Genomic DNA, 21785 nt, shown 5'->3' on the forward strand with positions numbered 1-21785 from the left:
TAAAAGCCAAAATTAAAACTAGGAGTCGCAAGCAATGTAGTCCCTCCCTCCGCCCCTGTCCTGTCTCAGATTGTGGCACCGATTGTTAGCAGCTTTTACCTGTTCCGATCACCAGAGATATGCCTTGAAACGGGGTAGATGAAGAGCGCACACGACGGATAGTCTTACAACACAGTTTTTACAGGAATTTATGTGCATTACGCTATACGTCCTTCTCTCACCCCCTTTCTCATTTTTTTGAGATACTGTATCTATATCATTCAGCTTATGTAGGAATAGGTTTTTCTAACGTTTTTCGTAAACGGATGTCCTTTTTGCCATTTTTTTTTTTAAAGGATGTTTCTAAGCTGTAGGAGTGACTTGCTTTCCATATTGTGCTAAATTACATTGCCCTTCCGTGACCACACTTGACTAACGGCACTCTTACAGTTTACATGAATATTAAGTAAATATGTACATGGAGATGTATGGAGAATTATATACCAGTATCCTGTTCGAAATGGTTGTTGCTTGTTTGCCGTCTCCCTCCTTAGTTATGAAAATCCTCACTGACTATGAAACAGGCCTTGTTTACAATTTGATCACAACAGAAACCGGTTGCTTACGCTGTAAAAATAAATAAAAGTCAAATAAAATATGTTGACTAATGGGTTGTTATTAAGGCTGGCGAATTGCCAGGGACCTCAGGATACGATATAACAGGTGTAGACCTTACCGTGAAATGCGTGCTTACAATCCCTTAACCAACCATGCATGCAGTTCAAAAACAATTTGATTTGATTTGATCATGATACTTGGGCGCTGATACGATATGTATTACGATTCTATGTGAATTGCGATTCAATACTGTGATTTTATTGCGATTCGATGTTCCAAAAATATTGCTCACCATATGTCTGCTGCAGAGGGACGAGTCATGAGAAAAACGAGTTTTGATCAGTCATGGAAATAAAAGTGTTTAATACAAATTGTCTACCGATTTAAAAAAGATGGATATCAAGCTATGAAGGAAAAATACTGGTGTTTTGGTGCAGGTACAGTCAACTAACGCAAAAATAATATTGCGTTATTGTCAAAATGCTAGGATATATCGTCAAAAATAATATCCCCATATGTAACTATAGAAAATACGTTATACATGACCTGAGACTTGGTGAAAACAAAACATGCACACTAAAATGTTGACATTTCTCTTTATTTAATCATGTTTTGAGGAAAGAATTAATGACAGTTTTAACATAAATAAATTAGTAAGCGGTTCATATCAAATGTACTGTGTAAGTCGGAAGTTAAAGCACAATTGTATCGGTGGTATCCTACCAGCAGAGGTCACTGCTGCTCTGCTACAATGTTGCTGTTTGTTAAAATCAAGCTTTCCTTTATTGGATGGATCTTAAAGCACACCTCTAACATCTTTAATGCTTGATGTAGAGGCTCACAAACATAATTACATTTTACTGCACTGAAACAACTTGGCATTGAATAACAATCTTACTCTATGAAAATGTTAAGTACGTTTGTTTTATAAGTCGCTTGGATAAGAGCGTCTGCTAAATGACGTAAATGTAAAATGTAAATGTAAGTCCCATGTAGCTCAGTTTCTAGAGCATGGCCCTTGCAAGGCTGTGGGTTCGATTCCCACGGGGAAACAGTATGGAGAAAAAAAAGTATGAAAATGTATGCACTCACTACAGTAAGTCTCTCTGGTTAAGAGCATCTGCTAAAATGACAATGTTAAAATAAGATTTCAGTAGTCTTGTTTATTAAGTGCTTATTTCAATCACAGTATTATTTATTCGAATGCAAAACTTTTGTACAAATGTAGTTTGCTTTACTGTTTCCTTCTTGAAATGCACAGGAAAACCCACAACTTTTAGTAACGTATCAAACTTCATCATCCAATAGCAAATGTGAAAAAAAAGTCACATTTCTCATTGGCTTGTGGCATTCTGTGGCAATTAAAATACTCTTGTCAACATTCTCAAACAAACGCTCTCAGTTCATTTACTCAAACATTTGGCACTATTTTACCTTTCTTGACAATGAAGGCTAGCCTAATTAATCAAACCGCTTGTTGCTCCTTACAAATCGCGACGCCATCTTGAAATCTTCTTCACAACACCTTATTTCAGTCCAGTCCTCAGTCTTTAGCCGTTGACTGTTGAGAGCTCTGCCTACAGGTCAATTGTCTCACTGCAGATGCTCATCGCATCAATCTGTCTGCAGACATTGATGAACTCCTCTTGTACGGACCGGTCCGCTTCAGACTCTAGGTCAAGACTCTCCTGTGAGGCTGACCCTAGTGTGCAATAGTGTATCTGTAGGTGTGAGCCCTGGTGGCTGGAGGCTGTGATGCAGCCTGAGCTACCGCCTAGGGATGGAGGTTGGGCGTGCCCCTCTGGCCTGGAGTAGAGGACCAGAGAGGACCCCCTTAGGGAGGGTCTGTACAGGGAGCAGGAGGAGGAACTTCCCGTCCAGCGATCTGGGGAGTTGGAGGACAGGGAGGGAGATGGTGCAGCACCCAGGATGGTGTTGCCCGCCAGGGGGTGGTTTGGTAGAGGGGTTGGGGGCGGGGGGACCATCTCCACACAGGAGGTCGTCCGGTACAGGCCTGGGTCGGCTGAGAGGGTCCCTCGAAGCACCTGGCCACCATTGGGCAGGGTGGACTTGGAGTAGGGGATGTTAAGTGACAGGTCACTGCAGCAAAAAGCTATGGATGGGCTGAAGAGGCTTATGGGAAAGAGGTCCTCGCTGAAGAGCGCCTCGTCAATACTACGGCGTAGGTTGATGGGCGATGGCGGCCGCAGGTCAGCCGTGGAGTCGCTGGTGAAGGAGGAACCCCCGGACGCCACTCCACCTCCCCTGTCCTCGGGCTTGCTGGAGCCAGTCAGATCCAAATTCAGGTCCAGGTCTCTGTAAGCCAAGGCCCGGTTGCTGTGGTACAGGAGGTCCAGGCCATTCAAGCTGCTACCTAGCCTTTCATCCATCAGCGTGTAGAGGGGCAGGCACTCAGTCTCCCCGTGCCCAATGTCGCAGATGGCCAGCTTCTCCTGCTGGCTCAGGGTCCACTGGTAGGTTCCCGGCATAATGGGCGACTTGATTGCCAGCAGCTCCGTCCAGCAGCTTCCAGGCTGGGGAAGGTGGTCGGAGCAGTAGATCGGCTGGGACACCACCAGGGCTAGGGTGAGACAAACCCCGGCCTCACAAACCCTGCAGCTGAGCTGGAAGGTCCACCAAGGCCAGGGGCAGAAGCCCTCTGCCCCTCCGGCCAGCCCCAGAGCGTGGAGCATGGCGTACAGCTGCAGCCCGGTGCATGCCAGGCAGAACAGAGCCGAAAGGCACACTGTCGCAGCCGCACGGTCCCAGTCCCTGCTCTCAGCAAAGGGACAGCGGTTGTATCGCTCAGCTGGAGTGGGCGAGGTGTTATTCAGGTGGTAAATGTGCTTTGAGTCCGCCCGCACGTAGCAGAAGAACACAAAATAGGCGGCAGATAGAAAAGAAGCCAGCGCCACAAACGCTCCCCGGGAGATAAGTGAGATGAAAAGGCAGAAGGGCGCCCTCCTCTGGTAGAGCTTTAGCAGTGCGACGGGACCGAAAGCTGCAGCGAAGTGCAGCAACACCAGACAGGCCAGGAAACAGGGCCTCTGGAAGGCAGAGTAGGATAGCTGCATCCTGGAGCGCATGGAGAGGAGCAGGAAGACCAGGCCGAAGGCTGCAGTCAGGCAGGGGAACGGGGCTTCGTAGAGCAGCAGGGAGGCCTCGGTGGAGGGCAGCCGGTCCTGGTGGCCGTAGGCATCGTAGAGGAGGGAGAAAGCCCTGGTACACCCTGCAGCCAGGAGGAAGACGTTGACCAGGGCGAAGTAGCCACAGCCGGAAGGGCAGCGCAGGGGCAGGCACAGCAGGTTGAGTGCCGAGGCCAGGGTCACCATGGCAAAGATGGAGCCCAGACCGTACACGTGGGCATCCCAGGCTAACCCCCAGGCGGCCATGGCGCTGTTCCAATCAGAGTGCAGGGGAACGAACATAGGCCGGGCCGGAATCAGGAAGGGGTTATTTGATTGGTTGGCGGAGGGGGTGTTGGCGGTGGGGAGGACATCAGAGGTGGTGGCCGGCGCCCAGGTGTCGGAGACGTTGCAGATTCCCGAACGTTCCTGATTGCAGTCTGGGAGGTAGGTGGCTTCACTGCCTGTTGGGTCGGACAGCCAGTCTTCAGGATCAGGAAGGTTACCTGAAAAAACATGGAAAAATATAGAATTTAAATTTTGATTCCATAAAATGACTGTAAGTCGCTTTGGATAAAAGCGTCTGCTAAATGGCATATATTTTTTATTTTTTTATAAAATGTTGATCTCTTCCTAAAAAGCGATTTGTCATGATGTTTGAAGTGAAATCCAACTGTGGCCATCTGACCATCCCAAATATAGAACTAGGAAAACCCGTCAGACAGTATATTTAGAATATAGAACGATGCCATACGCAGCAGCATCTATTCAGCACACTGCTGCACAGCCACATCCGTCCTCAAGATGCTGTTTTCCTATAACAGCATAGTAATACAATTCAACAGCAGAGGGCATCACCCAAGAGAGTCCATCCTAAAAGGGCACACATGAGAATACACAACGTTTACTCAACATCAGAGCCTAGACACTGATTGGCTGAGGGCCAAGTCTACGAAAGCATGATTTTCCTGTTAATCCTATATAAAAGGCAGAAGCTGTAAGGAGGCAACTTCCAACTGGGCTGGGCCTAGAAAGGGTGAAGACCACAGAGCTGCTTCCTTCTTTCTATGACATAAGCAGCCAGTGCACATCTGTTGTTTCCATACAAACATGGCTAATGATGATTGTGTTATACATGTTATATAGTGCACCGTGGGAGGAAATTGCTGTTCGTGGCTTGGCTCGGACAGACTGGGAGTGTCCCTTTTTAAATGGTACATGTAAGATGAATGCATGGTAGATGACTTGGATGTGTGTACCTAGTAGAGCCTGAGTCATTACACACAGCCAAATGCATCACAGATGGGCACCAACGACGGTTTTCCTTGCGCGGTTTTAGGCTCTTCGTTTTCAAAACGAGCTTTACAGACTTTGGCAGCCAACATCATACATGACGTCCATAATAGCCATTAGCCAACGCATTATCCTCAATCTATGCCACTTCAGTAAAACAGATCAGCTAGAACTTCAAACAGGTCAGTGGGTAGCCATTTATTTCCGTGTTTCTCCTCACTCCTCCTAAAGAAGAGGTGAAAACAACAAAGAGAAACAGGCCTAATTACATCTTGTATCCAGACACACACACACAGCCTCATCAGTCATTCAGGCCCAGCCCTAGCAGATATATTCCACAGGAGGTTGGTGGCACCTTCATTTGGGAGGACGGGCTCGTGGTAATGGCTGGAGCAGAATCAGTAGAATGGTATCAAATAAATAAAAATAAATTGGTCATTTAGCAGACGCTCTTATCCAGAGCGACTTACAGGAGCAATTAGGGTTAAGTGCCTTGCTCAAGGGCACATCGACAGATTTTTCACCTAGTCGGCTTGGGGATTAGAACCAGCGACCTTTCGGTTACTGGTACAACGCTCTTAACCACTAAGCTACCTGCCGCCCTATCAAACACATGGTTTCGCTCCGTTCCAGCCATTATTATGAGCCGTCCTCCCCTCAGCAACCTCCTGTGGTCCAATCACCCCTCCATAAAGAGTCAGGCTCCTTATTGGACTACAGAGATGGTGACAAACGAGCAGGATATCCATGTATACAGGGAGGTACTAGCAGTTACAGAGCTGTATGATTTGTAGGCTTCTACATATAGAGAACCTTGTGACTCTGTGAAATGTCTGTCTGTGATAGTGGTGTGTAGTGAACTGTGGGTTGGACATGAGTAAAACAAGGATGCTTTTGAATATTGTATAATCCAACCCAGGCATTTGTCAAATGGTCCTAAAATGTGGTCTTTATGGTACTAAAATACAGTTTGGATGATAAAGACGTGTGGTAAAACGAGAATACTTCATGTCTGGTGGTACATTGATTGCATGTTGGTATTTTTTTTTTTTTTTTTTTTTTTTTTTATTTCACCTTTATTTAACCAGGTAAGCCAGTTGAGAACAGGTTCTCATTTACAACTGCGACCTGGCCAAGACAAAGCAAAGTAGTGCAACAAAAACAACACAGAGTTACATATGGGGTAAAAAAAAACAAAGTCAGAAATACAACAGAAAATATATATACAGTGTGTGCAAATGTAGCAAGTTATGGAGGTAAGGCAATAAATAGGCTATAGTGCAGAATAATTACAATAGTATTAACACTGGAATGCTAGATGTGCAAGAGATTATGTGCAAATAGAGATACTGGGGTGCAAAAGAGCAAATTAAATAACAATATAGGGATGAGGTAGTTGGGTGGGCTAATTTCAGATGGGCTGTGTACAGGTGCAGTGATCGGTAAGGTGCTCTGACAACTGATGCTTAAAGTTATTGAGGGAGATAAGAGTCTCCAGCTTCAGAGATTTTTGCAATTCGTTCCAGTCATTGGCAGCAGAGAACTGGAAGGAATGGCGGCCAAAGGAGGTGTTGGCTTTGGGAATGACCAGTGAGATATACCTGCTGGAGCGCAGACTACGGGTGGGTGCTGCTATGGTGACCAATGAGCTAAGATAAGGCGGGGATTTGCCTAGCAGTGATTTATAGATGGCCTGGAGCCAGTGGGTTTGACGACGAACATGTAGTGAGGACCAGCCAACAAGAGCGTACAGGTCACAGTGGTGGGTAGTGTATGGGGCTTTGGAGACAAAACGGATGGCACTGTGATAGACTACATCCAATTTGCTGAGTAGAGTGTTAGAGGCTATTTTATAAATGACATCGCCGAAGTCAAGGATCGGTAGGATAGTCAGTTTTACGAGGGCATGTTTGGCAGCATGAGTGAAGGAGGCTTTGTTGCGAAATAGGAAGCCGATTCTAGATTTAACTTTGGATTGGAGATTCTTTATGTGAGTCTGGAAGTTGAGTTTACAGTCCAACCAGACACCTAGATATTTGTAGTTGTCCACATACTCTAGGTCAGACCCGTCGAGAGTGGTGATTCTAGTCGGGTGGGCGGGTGCTAGCAGCGTTCGATTGAAAAGCATGCATTTAGTTTTACTAGTGTTTAAGAGCAGTTGAAGGCTACTGAAGGATTGTTGTATGGCATTGAAGCTCGTTTGGAGGTTTGTTAACACAGTGTCCAATGAAGGGCCAGATGTATACAAAATGGTGTCGTCTGCGTAGAGGTGGATCTGAGAGTCACCAGCAGCAAGAGCGACATCATTGATATACACGGAGAAAAGTGTCGGCCCAAGAATTGAACCCTGTGGCACCCCCATAGAGACTGCCATAGGTCCAGACAACAGGCCCTCCGATTTGACACACTGAACTCTATCTGAGAAGTAGTTGGTGAACCAGGCGAGGCAGTCATTTGAGAAACCAAGGCTATTTAGTCTGCCAATAAGAATGCGGTGGTTGACAGAGTCGAAAGCCTTGGCCAGGTCGATGAAGACGGCTGCACAGTACTGTCTATTATCAATCGCGGTTATAATATCGTTTAGGACCTTGAGCGTGGCTGAAGTGCACCCGTGACCAGCTCGGAAACCGGATTGCATAGCGGAGAAGGTACGGTGGTATTCGAAATGGTCGATGATCTGTTTATTAACTTGGCTTTCGAATACTTTCGAAAGGCAGGGCAGGATGGATATAGGTCTGTAGCAGTTTGGATCTAGAGTGTCACCCCCTTTGAAGAGGGGGATGACCGCGGCAGCTTTCAATCTCTGGGGATCTCAGACGTTATGAAAGAGAGGTTGAACAGACTAGTAATAGGGGTTGCGACAATTTCGCGGCTAGTTTTAGGAAGAAAGGGTCCAGATTGTCTAGCCCAGCTGATTTGTAGGGGTCCAGATTTTGCAGCGCTTTCAAAACATCAGCTGTCTGAATTTGTGTGAAGGAGAAGCGGGGGGGCATGGGCAAGTTGCAGCAGAGGGTGCAGAGTTGGTGGCCGGGTTAGTGGTAGCCAGATGGAAAGCATGGCCAGCTGTAGCAAAATGCTTGTTGAAATTCTCGATTATTGTAGATTTATCGGTGGAGATAGTGTTTCCTAGCCTCAGTGCAGTGGGCAGCTGGGAGGAAGTGCTCTTATTCTCCATGGACTTTACAGTGTCCCAAAACTTTTTGGAGTTAGTGCTACAGGATGCAAATTTCTGTTTGAAAAAGTTAGCCTTTGCTTTCCTGACTGCTTGTGTATATTGGTTCCTAACTTCCCTGAAAAGTTGCATATCGCGGGGGCTTTTTGATGCTAATGCTCTATGCCACAGGATGTTTTTGTGCTGGTCAAGGGCAGTCAAGTCTGAGGAGAACCAGGGGCTATATCGGTTCTTAGTTCTGTATTTTTTGAATGGGGCATGTTTATTTAAGATTGAGAGGAAATTACTTTTAAGGAACAACCAGGCATCCTCTACTGACGGAATGAGATCTATATCCATCCAGGATACCTGGGCCAGGTCAATTAGGAAGGCCTCCTCGCTAAAGTGTTTTAGGGAGCGTTTGACAGTGATGAGGGGTGGTTGTTTGACCGCGGACCCGTTACGGACGCAGTATGCAACCTCGATTTATGTACAGACTTCTATACCACAAAACGAAGTAATTTATTTCTACATTTAAATTGTCAATTTTCTCTTGTTATATATGAGACCCTAGCTCCACTGAGTGTGTTGTGTTGTGTACCAGCTGTCTGTTTCCTCACCCCGTCTCAGTCCCAGTCCCCTAATGGACTGCTTTGTTTATGACGTCTCTAAAATAACCACCACCAAATGCTGACAGCTCCCATAGGTGGGTTTGTTCTTTTATACTGGTCCTGTTTCCTCCCTCTTCTTTTTTTTTTTTCGCTCTCTCTCTCTGACACACACGCTCTCTTCCTCTCATAACCTCTACCTCATCGTTTTGTGTGGGTCTCTCTTCCTCTCATAACCTCTACCTCATCATTTTGTGTGGGTCTCTCTTCCTCTCATAACCTCTACCTCATCGTTTTGTGTGGGTCTCTCTTCCTCCCGCATCACCCCTTCTCGCTCTCTCCCTCTCTAAATTCACTGCCTGGCAACTGCTGGCTCAATTGAGCTCTAATGTGAATAGCTTTGGGGTGGTGTGCGTGCACGTGGTCCTGCAACCATATTGTGGATGCTGAAACACAAAAACCCAGTGCCGTTTTCTCCCTGTTTAATGCAAGAGTGCTTCCTGTTAACATGGTGTGTGTGTGTCCTAGAAAGGTTGTCATTCTCCACCTCGCATCAGCCTTGCAGGCCTCTCATCAGTCTCTCTTTCTCTCTCTCTCTCTTTCTCTCTCCTTTTCTCTCTCTCGTTCTCTCTCGTTCTCTCGTTCTCTCTCTCTCTCTCTCTCTCTCTCTCTCTCTCTCTCTCTCTCTATCTCTCTCTCTCTCTCTCCTTTTCTCTCTCTCTCTCAGTACTGATTGTCATCTTTTGGCATTCCCTGCTCAGCCCCCGACTCCTGAGTTGAATCTCGGTGTGAGTTGATGATGAAACTGTCAAACTCGGGGAAATATGAACCATTTTTATTTTACCTCTGACAGCCAGCTGTGAGCCGGGCGACCGTGGCTTTAATCATGACGCTAATGCGGTGAAATACTGACTGACGATGTTTTAAGAGGCTTTGTTTTTGCCCTGATGCAGGGTTTTTTAATTAGGCCCGCTGAATCTTTAATGGGCAGAAATGAAAGGCGGTTAAAACAGTTCCATGATGTTTCTCTATATCTCTCTAGTCCCCTGTAGGATATAGTGTAGCCTAGCACAACATGGCTATTGATAAATTCCCTTTAAGTTTTGCACAGCTGCACATTTAATGAGAGTCCGTTCAGCGGAATATATAGCAGACTCTGCAGTTATGACAGTCTTGTACACGTCTCAAATCCGCTGAGGTGAATCAGCACACTAACTGCTCTGACATTGCATATTACACAACTAATGAGTCTGGAGGGTGAAATGAACATTAAATTGTATTTGTTCTGACAGGGTTAGAATTACACTGGCGGCCGGGGGTTCTGGGCACTCCGATAACAAATCAGTGCCCCTCCCCAAAAGCATTAACATGGCACCCCCATAGAATATTAGTGTTGGTTCAGCCCACTATTTTTCAGCCATCCCTATGAGTCAGTAACTTATTGGAACCATCCCTGATGATGACACCAACAGACAGTAGTTATATTGTAATAATGTTATGATAAGAGGTTGCATATCTGTCACAAAAATATTCCCTTTGAAGATAACTATTATTACAGGAGAGAAGCAGTGTCATAACAATAATTATGTAATTTTGACACTACAGACCCCCTGGTTCGATTCCAGGCTGTATCACAACCGGCCGTGATTGGGAGACCCATAGGGCGGCGCACAATTGGCCCAGCGTCGTCCGGGTTTGGCCGGTGTAGGCCGTCATTGTAAATAATAATTTGTTCTTAACTGACTTGCCTAGTTAAATAAAGGTTTAATTTAAAATACATTTAAAAAACAGTGTGGGAGATGTGGGAGGGGTTTAACACAAACAGGAAGTGCCAGGCGAGGCGACTGCTACTGATGAGGGCGGTCATGTTGTTGCAGGCCAGTCGCTCGTTCTGCCCGTTTGTTTACTTTCCTGGGCGATGCCCTAGCTGGCCTGGCCCGGCGGGCACAGTGGAAAACGTGGGCCAAGGGTTCCTGCCTGTCTCGCTCGGGTCAATGAATCGCCATCGGAGCGTCCAGCCAGTCAGCCAGCCCGCCGGCCTGGATACCGGCCGTTGGAATGTGGCTGTGTAACGTGGACAGCCAAGTCCGGTCTGTTCCATCGCGTGTTGCTGCCTGGTCTACATTCCACCTGTGACAAACCCCCTCAGGCTTAGTGAGCCGCATATGGATGTCATGTCACTGCCCGGATTCAATGCCAACAGCCAACGTTCTGTGTATGCCCTTTGTTTTATCCATTGGATAACACGTGAAGCAGACACCATAATCAATAACAAGCTACTTAACAGTAGCTACTTTGCAGTAGATTGGACAGAGATGATTGTAGATGGGCATACCGTAAAGTTAGAAAATATAGAAAAATATGCAAATCCAATTTATCAGGTGCAGGGCAGAAGAACGGATCAAAGAAAAAGATGACCTGACGAAGATCCAACTCGGATCGAAGCGTTGTCTTTTTTTGTGCGTCTGATTAAATCACCATGGGAACATACCAGAGTTGCGGACATACTGTAAGGTTCCCAGAGCTCAACAGAAGTTGAGCGATTAGTATCAGACTTAAGTCAGACGAACTTTTACTAATTGAAATGTTCTATGGCGATGTATGTCTCCTACCTCAGCGGTTATGCCTTAAATGCCCAATGCAGCTGTTTTTATCTCAATATCAAATCATTTCTGGGCAACAATGAAGTACCATACTGTTATTTTTTTCAATTAAAATGGTGAAGAATAAACAAATTGCTTCTTAGCAATGAGCAATTTCTTTAGCAATCATTTTGCTAGGACAATGGGAGTTGTCTGAGTGAGGGGCCTAAGCCTTATGGGTGGGATATGGAACATAAAAACTAGCTGTTATTGGCAGAGAGGTTGGAAACTCTCTTTGTTATTGATCTATGGGCGGCAGGTGGCCTCGAGGTTAGAGTGTTGGGCCAGTAACTGAAAGGTCGCTGGTTCGAGTACTGGAGCCGACAAGGTGAAAAATCTGTCGCTGTGCCCTTGAGAAAGGCACTTAACCCTAATTGCTCCAGGGGCACTGTACAATGGTGACCCCACTCCCTGCAGGTATCTCAGGGGGAGTTGGGATATGCAAGAAACACATTTCCGTTACACACTTGTGTGTAACAGGACAAATATAAGCACCCCCCGAATTGTTATTGTATGTCACCAGGCAGGCCAAAACTCCATCCTACCAAAACAGGCAGAAATTGCAGGCGGTCTAGTCAAACAGCTCTTACATTAATACGGCATTATCAGCATTATCACACTATCATTCCAACCTCATAGTGTGGAAATATAGGTAACTGCCAAAATAAAGGAACCACCAACATAAAGTGTCTTAATAGGGTGTTGGGCCACCACGAGCCGCCAGAACAGCTTCAATGTGTTTGGCAAGTTGGCATAGATTCTACAAGTGTCTGGAACTCTATTCGAGAGATGCGACACCATTCTTCCACGAGAAATGACATCATTTGGTGTTTTGTTGATGGTGGTGGAAAACGCTGTCTCAGGCGCTGCTGCAGAATCTCCCATAAGTGTTCAATTGGTTGAGATCTGGTGACTGAGACGGCCATGGCATATGGTTTACATCGTTTTCATGTTCATCAAACCCTTCAGTGACCACTTGTGCCCTGTGGATGGGTGCACCACGCCCATCAGGATATAAATGATTCACCATAGGTTGAAGGTGATCACTCAGAATGGCAGTGTATTCATTGATGTTTACCTTGCCCTCTAAGAGGTTGAGTGGACCTAAACCATGCTGGGAAAATGCACCCCAGAGAGCCACCAGAACCTTCATTTACTTAAGTGTTTCCTTTATTTTGGCAGTTACCTGTATATATAAAACACAGGAAAATCACGTTTTGACTGCACTGGGCCTTTAATACTCTTAATATGCCCCCTTTTTATTTATTTTCATCACATCAACATATAGGTGAAAGATCACATCAGTAGTCATGAAGGAAATAGGACGAAAGGAACCAAATGAAGACTATTTGGCACAGGACCCCAGTGTAAACCTTGACACCTGACATGACTGTAGAACTCAACTCCTACCGACACCCTCCCCTCCATCTTTCTAATTGGTCTCCTGTTGTCCCTGCATCAGGAAAATCCAAGGCATCATTTAGCTTTCATCTGTTTCACTTTCAATTTCACTGTTCTCAGAAAGGCAATTTAGCCAGAACGAGTGTTAGATGAGCTGTCATGCATATTGAAGAGTAGAGAATTTTATTTGGTGGCAAAATGGGTTTAGTCGAAAGATCTGATATGATCCAAAAACTGCTTTACATCAATAGGACCCTGGCCTGCTACAGTCCTACATAGAAACATGTTATGGACTAATTTGACCATTGTTAGGATATTTGTTTTGCATGATAAGGAGGCAGCAAATTCTCTCTCTCTCTCACACACACACACACACACGAGCCTGTGTGGTGACGCGTCATCTGCAGTAGCACATTTAACTAGTCTATTTTTACAATTCGGCTGACTAGATCTGCTATTTCTGGGCAGTCATGTGGGTTACATCTGCTGCAGAGAAGTGGGTTTCAAATTAACTTCTTAATTAACACATGATTAATTTGTAATCATTAATGGCCAACCACCAGATGTTACTACTTCCTCTCTACCTGGGATGTTCTTCTGAAAAGGGTTGTTACTACTCAAACGAAGAGAGGGAGGGCCTTAGTTAGACTTCGGCTGGTAATTGTTCAACAACACGATTCCAACCAACAGTCTCCTCCCTTTGGCGGAAATTAGAGACTGCAGGAAGAGGGTTGAGGGAAATGTTTCTGCCTGGCTGCTGTGGCTCTCTGACAGATTACAGCTAGTATGCCAGATTGTAGCAGTAATAGGCTGCTTTCCTCTTCAAACTGACAGTGTGTTGAGCTAGATTGGGGAAGTAAGTAAGTGAGGAGGGATTGGAGGGCTTGTGATATAGTGTGTTCAAGTGTGTGTGTGCGTATCTTTGTGTGTCCAGTATCTTATTTGTGTGTTTGTGTGATGTTAAGAGCGGTCCAGTTACCTGTATCAGTGGCTTTGATGTTGTTGTCGTAATGACTCCTGGTGGTATGTGTATTTGTATTTATTATAGATCCCCATTAGCTGCCAAGGCAGCCACTAATCTTCCTGGGGTCCAGCAAAATTAAGACAGTTATACATTTAAAAAAACATTACAGTACATTTATACAGATTTCACAGCACACTAAGTGTGTGCACTCAGGCCCCTACTCCACTACTACATATCTACAACACAAAATTAATGTGTATGTGTGTGTATAGAGTGCATGTTATCATGTGTATGTATGCATGTGTCTGTGCCTATGTTTGTGTTTCTTCACAGTCCCCGCTGTTCCATAAGGTGTATTTTTATCTGTTTTTAAAAATCTGATTCTACTGCTTGCATCAGTTACCTGATGTGGAATAGAGTTCCATGTAGTCATGGTTATATGTAGTACTGTGTGCCTCCCATAGTCTGTTCTAGACTGGGGACTGTGAAGAGACCTCTGGTGGCATGTATTGTGAGGTATACATGGGTGTCTGAGCTGTGTGCTAGTCGTTTAAACAGACAGCTCGGTGCTTTCAACATGATAAAGTCAATCTCTCCCCCACATTGAGCCAGGAGAGATTGATATGCATATTACTAATGTTTGCTCTCTGTGTACATCCAAGGGCCAGCCGTGCTGCCCTGTTCTGAGCCAGTGGCAAATTTTCCTAAGTCCCTCTTTGTGGCTCCGGACCAAACAGTAGTCTAGGTGCGACAAAACTTGAGCCTGTAGGACATGCCTTGTTGATAGTGCTGTTAAGAAGGTAGAGAAGCGCTTTATTATGGACAGACTTCTCCCCATCTTAGCTACTGTTGTATCAATATGTTTTGACCATGACAGTTTACAATCCAGGCTTACTACGAGCAGTTTAGTCATCTCAACTTGCTCAATTTCCACATTATTTATTACAAGATTTAGTTGAGGTTTAGGGTTTAGTGAAAGATTTGTCCCAAATACAATGCTTTTAGTTTTTGAAATATTTAGGACGAATGTATTCCTGAGGTGTCCTCTCTTCATACCAATCTGTCTCTACGGGATCCACTCCATCCTCAAGGTTACGGGAATACTCTGTCTGTAATCTCGAGGTTGCCGAGAGAAAGTGAGACAGTTTAACCCTGAACTGGCATGTCTTGGAAGGCAGTTGAGAGATGGGCATGGCAGAATGGGAGGAAGATTTCTTAACCCAGATATGTCAAATGCATCCTTCTCTCATCCGTTTAGCCGTAGCCAGCCATCCGTGGTCCAGTAGTTGGGCCTGTGTAGTCTAATCACATTGTCTTTTTCCTCTGTGTGTGTGTGTGTGTGTGTGTGGATATGCATCTTGACCTGTTACAGCCTGACATCAATGTCCCTGCCACATCATCCATTTTACAGATGTAACAAGGGGAAAACAACGGCAAACGTTTTCCATCTATCTCAAGTCAAAACACCCAGACAGAACAGACTGAACAGAACAGAGACTGCCTTATTCTAAAGCCACAGAATCCAGTTCTCTCTCTCTCTCTCTCTCTCTCTCTCTCTCTCTCTCTCTCTCTCTCTCTCTCTCTCTCTCTCCCTCTCTCTCTCTCTCTCTCTCTCTCTCTCTCTCTCTCTCTCTCTCTCTCTCTCTCTCTCTCTCTCTCTCTCTCTCTCTCTCTCTCTCTCTCTCTCTCTCTCTCTCTCTCTCAATTCAATTTCAATTCAATTTCAATTCAATTCAATTCAATTCAATTCAATTTTCAATTTAAGGGCTTTATTGGCATGGGAAAAGTGTGTTAACATTGCCAAAGCAAGTGAAGTAGATAGTAAACAAAAGTGAAATAAACAATAAATATTAACAGTAAACATTACACTCAGAAGTTTCAAAAGAATAAAGACATTTCAAATGTCATATTATGTATATATACAGGGTTGTAACAATGTGTAAATAGTTAAAGTACAAATGGGAAAATAAAAAAACATAAATATGGGTTGTATTTACAATGGTGTTTGTTCTTCACTGGTTGCCCTTTTCTTGTGGCAACAGGTCACAAATCGTGCAGCTGTGATGGCACACTGTGGTTTTTCACCCAGTAGATAAGGGAGTTTATCAAAATTGGTTTTGTTTTCGAATTCTTTGTGGATCGCTGTAATCTGAGGGAAATATGTGTCTCTAATATGGTCATACATTTGGCAGGAGGTTAGGAAGTGCAGCTCAGTTTCCACCTCATTTTGTGGGCAGTGTGCACACAGCCTGTCTTCTCTTGAGAGCCAGGTCTGCCTACGGCGGCCTTTCTCAATAGCAAGGCTATGCTCACTGAGTCTGTACATAGTCAAAGCTTTCCTTAAGTTTGGGTCAGTCACAGTGGTCAGGTATTCTGCCACTGTGTACTCTCTGTTTAGGGCCAAATAGCATTATAGTTTGCTCTGTTTTTTTGTTTGTTCTTTCCAATGTGTCAAGTAATTCTCTTTTTGTTTTCTCGTGATTTGGTTGGGTCTAATTGTGTTGTTGTCCTGGGGCTCTGTGGGGTCTGTTTGTGTTTGTGAACAGAGCCCCAGGACAAGCTTACTTAGGGGACTCTTCTCCAAGTTCATCTCTCTGTAGGTGATGGCTTTGTTATGGAAGGTTTGGGAATCGCTTCCTTTTAAGTGGTTATAGAATTTAACGGCTCTTTTCTGGATTTTGATAATTAGCGGGTATTGGCCTAATTCTGCTCTGCATGCATTATTTGGTGTTTTACGTTGTACACGGAGGATGTTTTTGCAGAATTCTGCATGCAGAGTCTCAATTTGGTGTTTGTCCCATTTTGTGAATTCTTGGTTGGTGAGCGGACCCCAGACCTCAGAACCATAAAGGGCAATGGGTTCTATAACTGATTCAAGTATTTTTAGCCAGATCCTAATTGGTATGTCAAATTTTATGTTCCTTTTGATGGCATAGAAGGCCCTTCTTGTCTTGTCTCTCAGATCGTTCACAGCTTTGTGGAAGTTACCTGTGGCGCTGATGTTTAGGCCGAGGTATGTATAGTTTTTTGTGTGCTCTAGGGCAACAGTGTTTAGATGGAATTTGTATTTGTGGTCCTGGCAACTGGGCCTTTTTTGGAACACCATTATTTTTGTCTTACTGAGATTTACTGTCAGGGCCCAGGTCTGACAGAATCTGTGCAGAAGATCTAGGTGCTGCTGTAGGCCCTCCTTGGTTGGTGACAGAAGCACCAGATCATCAGCAAACAGAAGACATTTGACTTCAGATTCTAGTAGGGTGAGGCCGGGTGCTGCAGACTGTTCTAGTACCCTCGCCAATTCGTTGATATATATGTTGAAGAGGGTGGGGCTTAAACTGCATCCCTGTCTCACCCCACGGCCCTGTGGAAAGAAATGTGTGTGTTTTTTGCCAATTTTAACCGCACACTTGTTGTTTGTGTACATGGATTTTATAATGTCGTATGTTTTTCCCCCAACCCCACTTTCCATCAATTTGTATAGCAGACCCTCATGCCAAATTGAGTCAAAAGCTTTTTTGAAATCTACAAAGCATGAAAAGACTTTGCCTTTGTTTTGGTTTGTTTGTTTGTCAATTAGGGTGTGCAGGGTGAATACGTGGTCTGTCGATACGGTAATTTGGTAAAAGCCAATTTGACATTTGCTCAGTACATTGTTTTCACTGAGGAAATTAACTAGTCTGCTGTTAATGATAATGCAGAGGATTTTCCCAAGGTTGCTGTTGACGCATATCCCACGGTAGTTATTGGGGTCAAATTTGTCTCCACTTTTGTGGATTGGGGTGATCAGTCCTTGGTTCCAAATATTGGGGAAGATGCCAGAGCTAAGGATGATGTTAAAGAGTTTAAGTATAGCTAATTGAAATTTGTGGTCTGTATATTTTATCATTTCATTGAGGATACCATCAACACCACAGGACTTTTTGGGTTGGAGGGTTTGTATTTTGTCCTGTAGTTCATTCAATGTAATTGGAGAATCCAGTGGGTTCTAGTAGTCTTTAATAGTTGATTCTAAGATTTGCATTTGATCATGTATATTTTTTTGCTGTTTGTTCTCTGTTATAGGGCCAAAAAGATTGGAGAAGTGGTTTACCCATACATCTCCGTTTTGGATAGATAGCTCTTCGTGTTGTTGTTTGTTTAGTGTTTTCCAATTTTCCCAGAAGTGGTTAGAGTCTATGGATTCTTCAATTACATTGAGCTGATTTCTGACATGCTGTTCCTTCTTTTTCCGTAGTGTATTTCTGTATTGTTTTAGTGATTCACCATAGTGAAGGCGTAGGCTCAGGTTTTCTGGGTCTCTATGTTTTTTGGTTGGATAGGTTTCTCAATTTCTTTCTTAGGTTTTTGCATTCTTCATCAAACCATTTATCACTGTTATTACTTTTCTTTGGTTTTCTGTTAGAGATTTTTAGATTTGATAGGGAAGCTGAGAGGTCAAATATACTGTTTAGGTTTTCTACTGCCAAGTTTACACCTTCACTATTACAGTGGAACGTTTTGTCCAGGAAGTTGTCTAGAATGGATTGAATTTGTTGTTTCCTAATTGTTTTTTGGTAGGTTTCAACACTACTTTCCTTCCATCTATAGCATTTCTTAATATTATTCAGTTCCTTTGGCTTTGATGCCTCATGATTGAGTATTGCTCTGTTCAAGTAGAATGTGATTTTGCTGTGGTCTGATAGGGGTGTCAGTGGGCTGACTGTGAACGCTCTGAGAGACTCTGGGTTGAGGTCAGTGATAAAGTAGTCTACAGTACTACTGCCAAGAGATGAGCTATAGGTGTACCTACCATAGGAGTCCCCTCGAAGCCTACCATTGACTATGTACATACCCAGTGTGCGACAGAGCTGCAGGAGTCGTGACCCGTTTTTGTTGGTTATGTTGTCGTAGTTGTGCCTAGGGGGCATATGGGGGAGGGAATGCTGTCACCTCCAGGTAGGTGTTTGTCCCCTGTGTGCTGAGGGTGTCAGGTTCTTGTCCAGTTCTGGCATTTAGGTCGCCACAGACTAGTACATGTCCCTGGGTCTGGAAATGATTGATTTCCCCCTCCAGGATGGAGAAACTGTCTTCATTAAAGTATGGGGGATTCTAGTGGGGGATATAGGTAGCACACAGGAGGACATTTTTCTCAGTTGAGATAATTTCCTTTTGAATTTCTAACCAAATGTAAAATGTTCCTGTTTTGATTAATTTAATAGAGTGAGTTAGGTCTGCTCTATAGCAAATTAGCATACCCCCTGAGTCCCTTCCCTGTTTCACACCTGGTAGTTTGGTGGATGGGACTACCAGCTCTCTGTAACCTAGAGGGCAACCAGTGGGTCCGTCTCCTCTATACCATGTTTCTTGTAGGATGACAATGTCTGTATTTCCGATTTCTTTGGTGAAGTCCAGATTCCTGCTCTTTAGGCCAAAGGCAGATGACCTCAGGCCTTGGATATTCCAGGATGAAATAGTGAAGGCTTTGTGTTCCATAAAGTGTCTAATGTTGTTGGTTGTGTGGTTTGGCCTCAGGCCAGTAATTGTGAGCAGAGCCTGCTGAGCATCTGGTACATGCCATTGGCTTGGGCTAGTGTAAGAGTGGGTGTTGGGCCTGTTTGCCTGCTCACGGCCTGGGCGTATGTGTGACTTTCATGTTGAGGCCCTCTTTGTGGGAGTGGGGGGGCTTGGGGTGGGTAGGAGGGGCATAGGTCTGATCTGAGGGGCCTAAATGGGGTGTGGGCATGGTTGACTTGGGGGGAGAATTGGTGGGGGTGGGGGGTGTAGATGTGGTTGATGGTGCTGTGGTCTGGATGTAGGTCCTCTCTGCGGGGTCCTCTATGTGTAGGTCCTGGGGGGGGTCCCGCAGGTCTGGGAGAGTGTCTCGCTGATCTGGGCGGGGTGTCTGTTGATCTGTTGCTCCTGTGTGAGGTGTTGGGTCTGCGGTTGAGGGCGATATCCTTTAGGGTCCGGGCGAAGGTGGGCACTGCTGCCTTGTATAGGTGGACCTGGTCATAAAGGCTGTTCACGTCCAGGGTGGAGTGGTGGGCCAGGAAGACATTTGGTTTTGATGCACAGTCACGGAAATACTTGCGTTTACCCGCTGTATGGTAGCAGGGTGGAAGTCTTTTCGTGGTAACAGGGTTGAGATAACCACTTGTGCGTTGGGGAAAGTAGAAGAAGCTTTTCTATCACTCCCTTGAGTGATGTGGCCACCCTTTCCTGCTGTGTTCTCAGGTCGTTTGTGCCTGTGTGTATTATTATGTGGCTGGGTGATCCTAGTCGGTCCTCAGACAGAAGGTCTAGGGCGCGCTGGGTGTTTGGACACCAGAGTTTAGACACTGTGTGTTTTGGAAAAAGTTTATTTTCTTGTATGTATTTCCCATTTGAGTCCATAAGGAGTACAATCTGTGGCTTGTGTATGTCCTCAGTGGGTGTGGGGGGGGTCGTCATGAGGGCTATCAGGGTGTCTGACTGGGGGTTGCTCAGAGGGGGTTGGGGTCCCCAGGGCTTGGGGTTCTTCATTTGTTTGTCTGGGTGTGATGTCTAGGCTATGGTCAGGGTCTAGGGTGTACTGTTCTGCTGCGGTGTCGAGACTTTGGCCAGGATCTGAGGTGGGCTGTTCTGCTGGCTTCTCTGCGGGGGTGGCCAGCTCTCTAATGGGTTGTTCTATGTCACCCGTCATCGTTCTCACCTTCTCCTCCAGCACTCTGATCCTCTCCTCTAGTGCTCTGTTCTTCTCCTGCTCCTGCTCTTTCTCCTGTTGATGTTGTCTCACCACAGTCCAGAGTGCAGACATGTCTCTCTCTACCTGCAGCTCTCCAGGTCTAGTTAAGGGGGTGTTGTTGTGCTGGACTGTTGTCTGGGTCTGTGCTGACTGGAGTGTGTTCACCTGCTGTTCCAGCTTTACCTGCCTTACCTCCAGCTGGGTGAATTTATCATTCATTTCAATGAGGGAGTAGTACTCTGTGCTGGGAAGTTGACTTTCCGCTTGGGGTTGCTCTGTGGGGTTATTTAATGAAGAGGTCTGGTCTAACCCGCTCGGGGTAGGGGTATCTTTCTCAAGGGAGAGCTTCTCTTGCTGAGCTATTTCTTTGATTATGTGAAAGTCCAGCTGGAACTGTTTGGTGTTGCCTTGAACCAAAACGGTTCCAGATTTATAGAGATTAATATTAGATGACTCAGAGTCCTCGTTGTCCAGTATCCTGAGTTTCCACCCGTCGCTAACACCCCCCCTCTTAACAGAGGGGTAGTGTGCTAGTATAGCACTGTGCCATGCCAGGGGATGGTCTGTGTGGAAGATAAGGTTGCTTATGTTCCCATTTTTATACAAATCAGCAAAAAGTGTCTCGTGCTTCCCCAAAAGAAGTTTCAATTTGTACTCTTTTCGTGTCTTGTCGTTTTTTACATTCAGAGGGTACTGTATTTTAATGACCTCTGAACAGTGGGGGGGTGCTTCTAAGGCCTCACCATTTAGTTGGGGTAGACTGTACGACTCTCCTGCCATTGTTGGGCTCAAGGGCTTTGACACCTCTCACTTCACACGTCAGTGCTAATTGAAATTGTATCTCTTTGTAGCAAGCTTAAGTTTGGTAGCCTTAGCATTCAGTCCTTATAAAATATATCATTGTAATGTATTTTTCTTCTTGGTTTTTGAAAGTGAAAAATAGCTTAATACTAAACATTACTCACTCAGTTCCAGGTTGGATGGTGTTTTCAGGTTTCTGTTTGTTTGCCAGAGCATTTGCTGTATAGTTTGAGAATAGTAATCCTTGGTAGTAGAAAGCTTTCCAGGTAATTCCGTCCAAAATCAGGTTGTAGGTTTGGAGTTTTGGTTTGGAATGAAGGTTATGTTGTGGAGGGTAGCATCCTGTATATGTCCCTGCCAAAAAATCCTACTTTATCTAACTCTAAATCTATATTTTTTGTTAAAAATGCAGGAGCAATGTCTTTGAGCTCTCTCTCTCTCTCTCTCTCTCTCTCTCTCTCTCTCTCTCTCTCTCTCTCTCTCTCTCTCTCTCTCTCTCT

At 45.0% G+C, this 21785-nt stretch overlaps 1 protein-coding gene across 2 annotated transcripts in view; it reads right to left on the bottom strand.

Annotated features, from left to right (window-relative positions):
* Window positions 1–1740: 1740 nt before the first annotated feature.
* The window catches only part of LOC121543420 (proline-rich transmembrane protein 4), a 35922-nt gene continuing 15877 nt past the window's right edge, over window positions 1741–21785 (bottom strand). For both annotated transcript variants that reach the window (XM_041853268.2, XM_041853269.2), the window contains exon 3: window positions 1741–4228. In XM_041853268.2, coding sequence (XP_041709202.1) covers window positions 2175–4228 — 2054 coding nt within the window. In that variant the 3' untranslated portion in view covers window positions 1741–2174. The remainder of the gene's footprint in view (window positions 4229–21785) is intronic.

The sequence above is a fragment of the Coregonus clupeaformis genome, chromosome 11 (assembly GCF_020615455.1).
Source record: "Coregonus clupeaformis isolate EN_2021a chromosome 11, ASM2061545v1, whole genome shotgun sequence".
Taxonomy (NCBI): domain Eukaryota; kingdom Metazoa; phylum Chordata; class Actinopteri; order Salmoniformes; family Salmonidae; genus Coregonus; species Coregonus clupeaformis.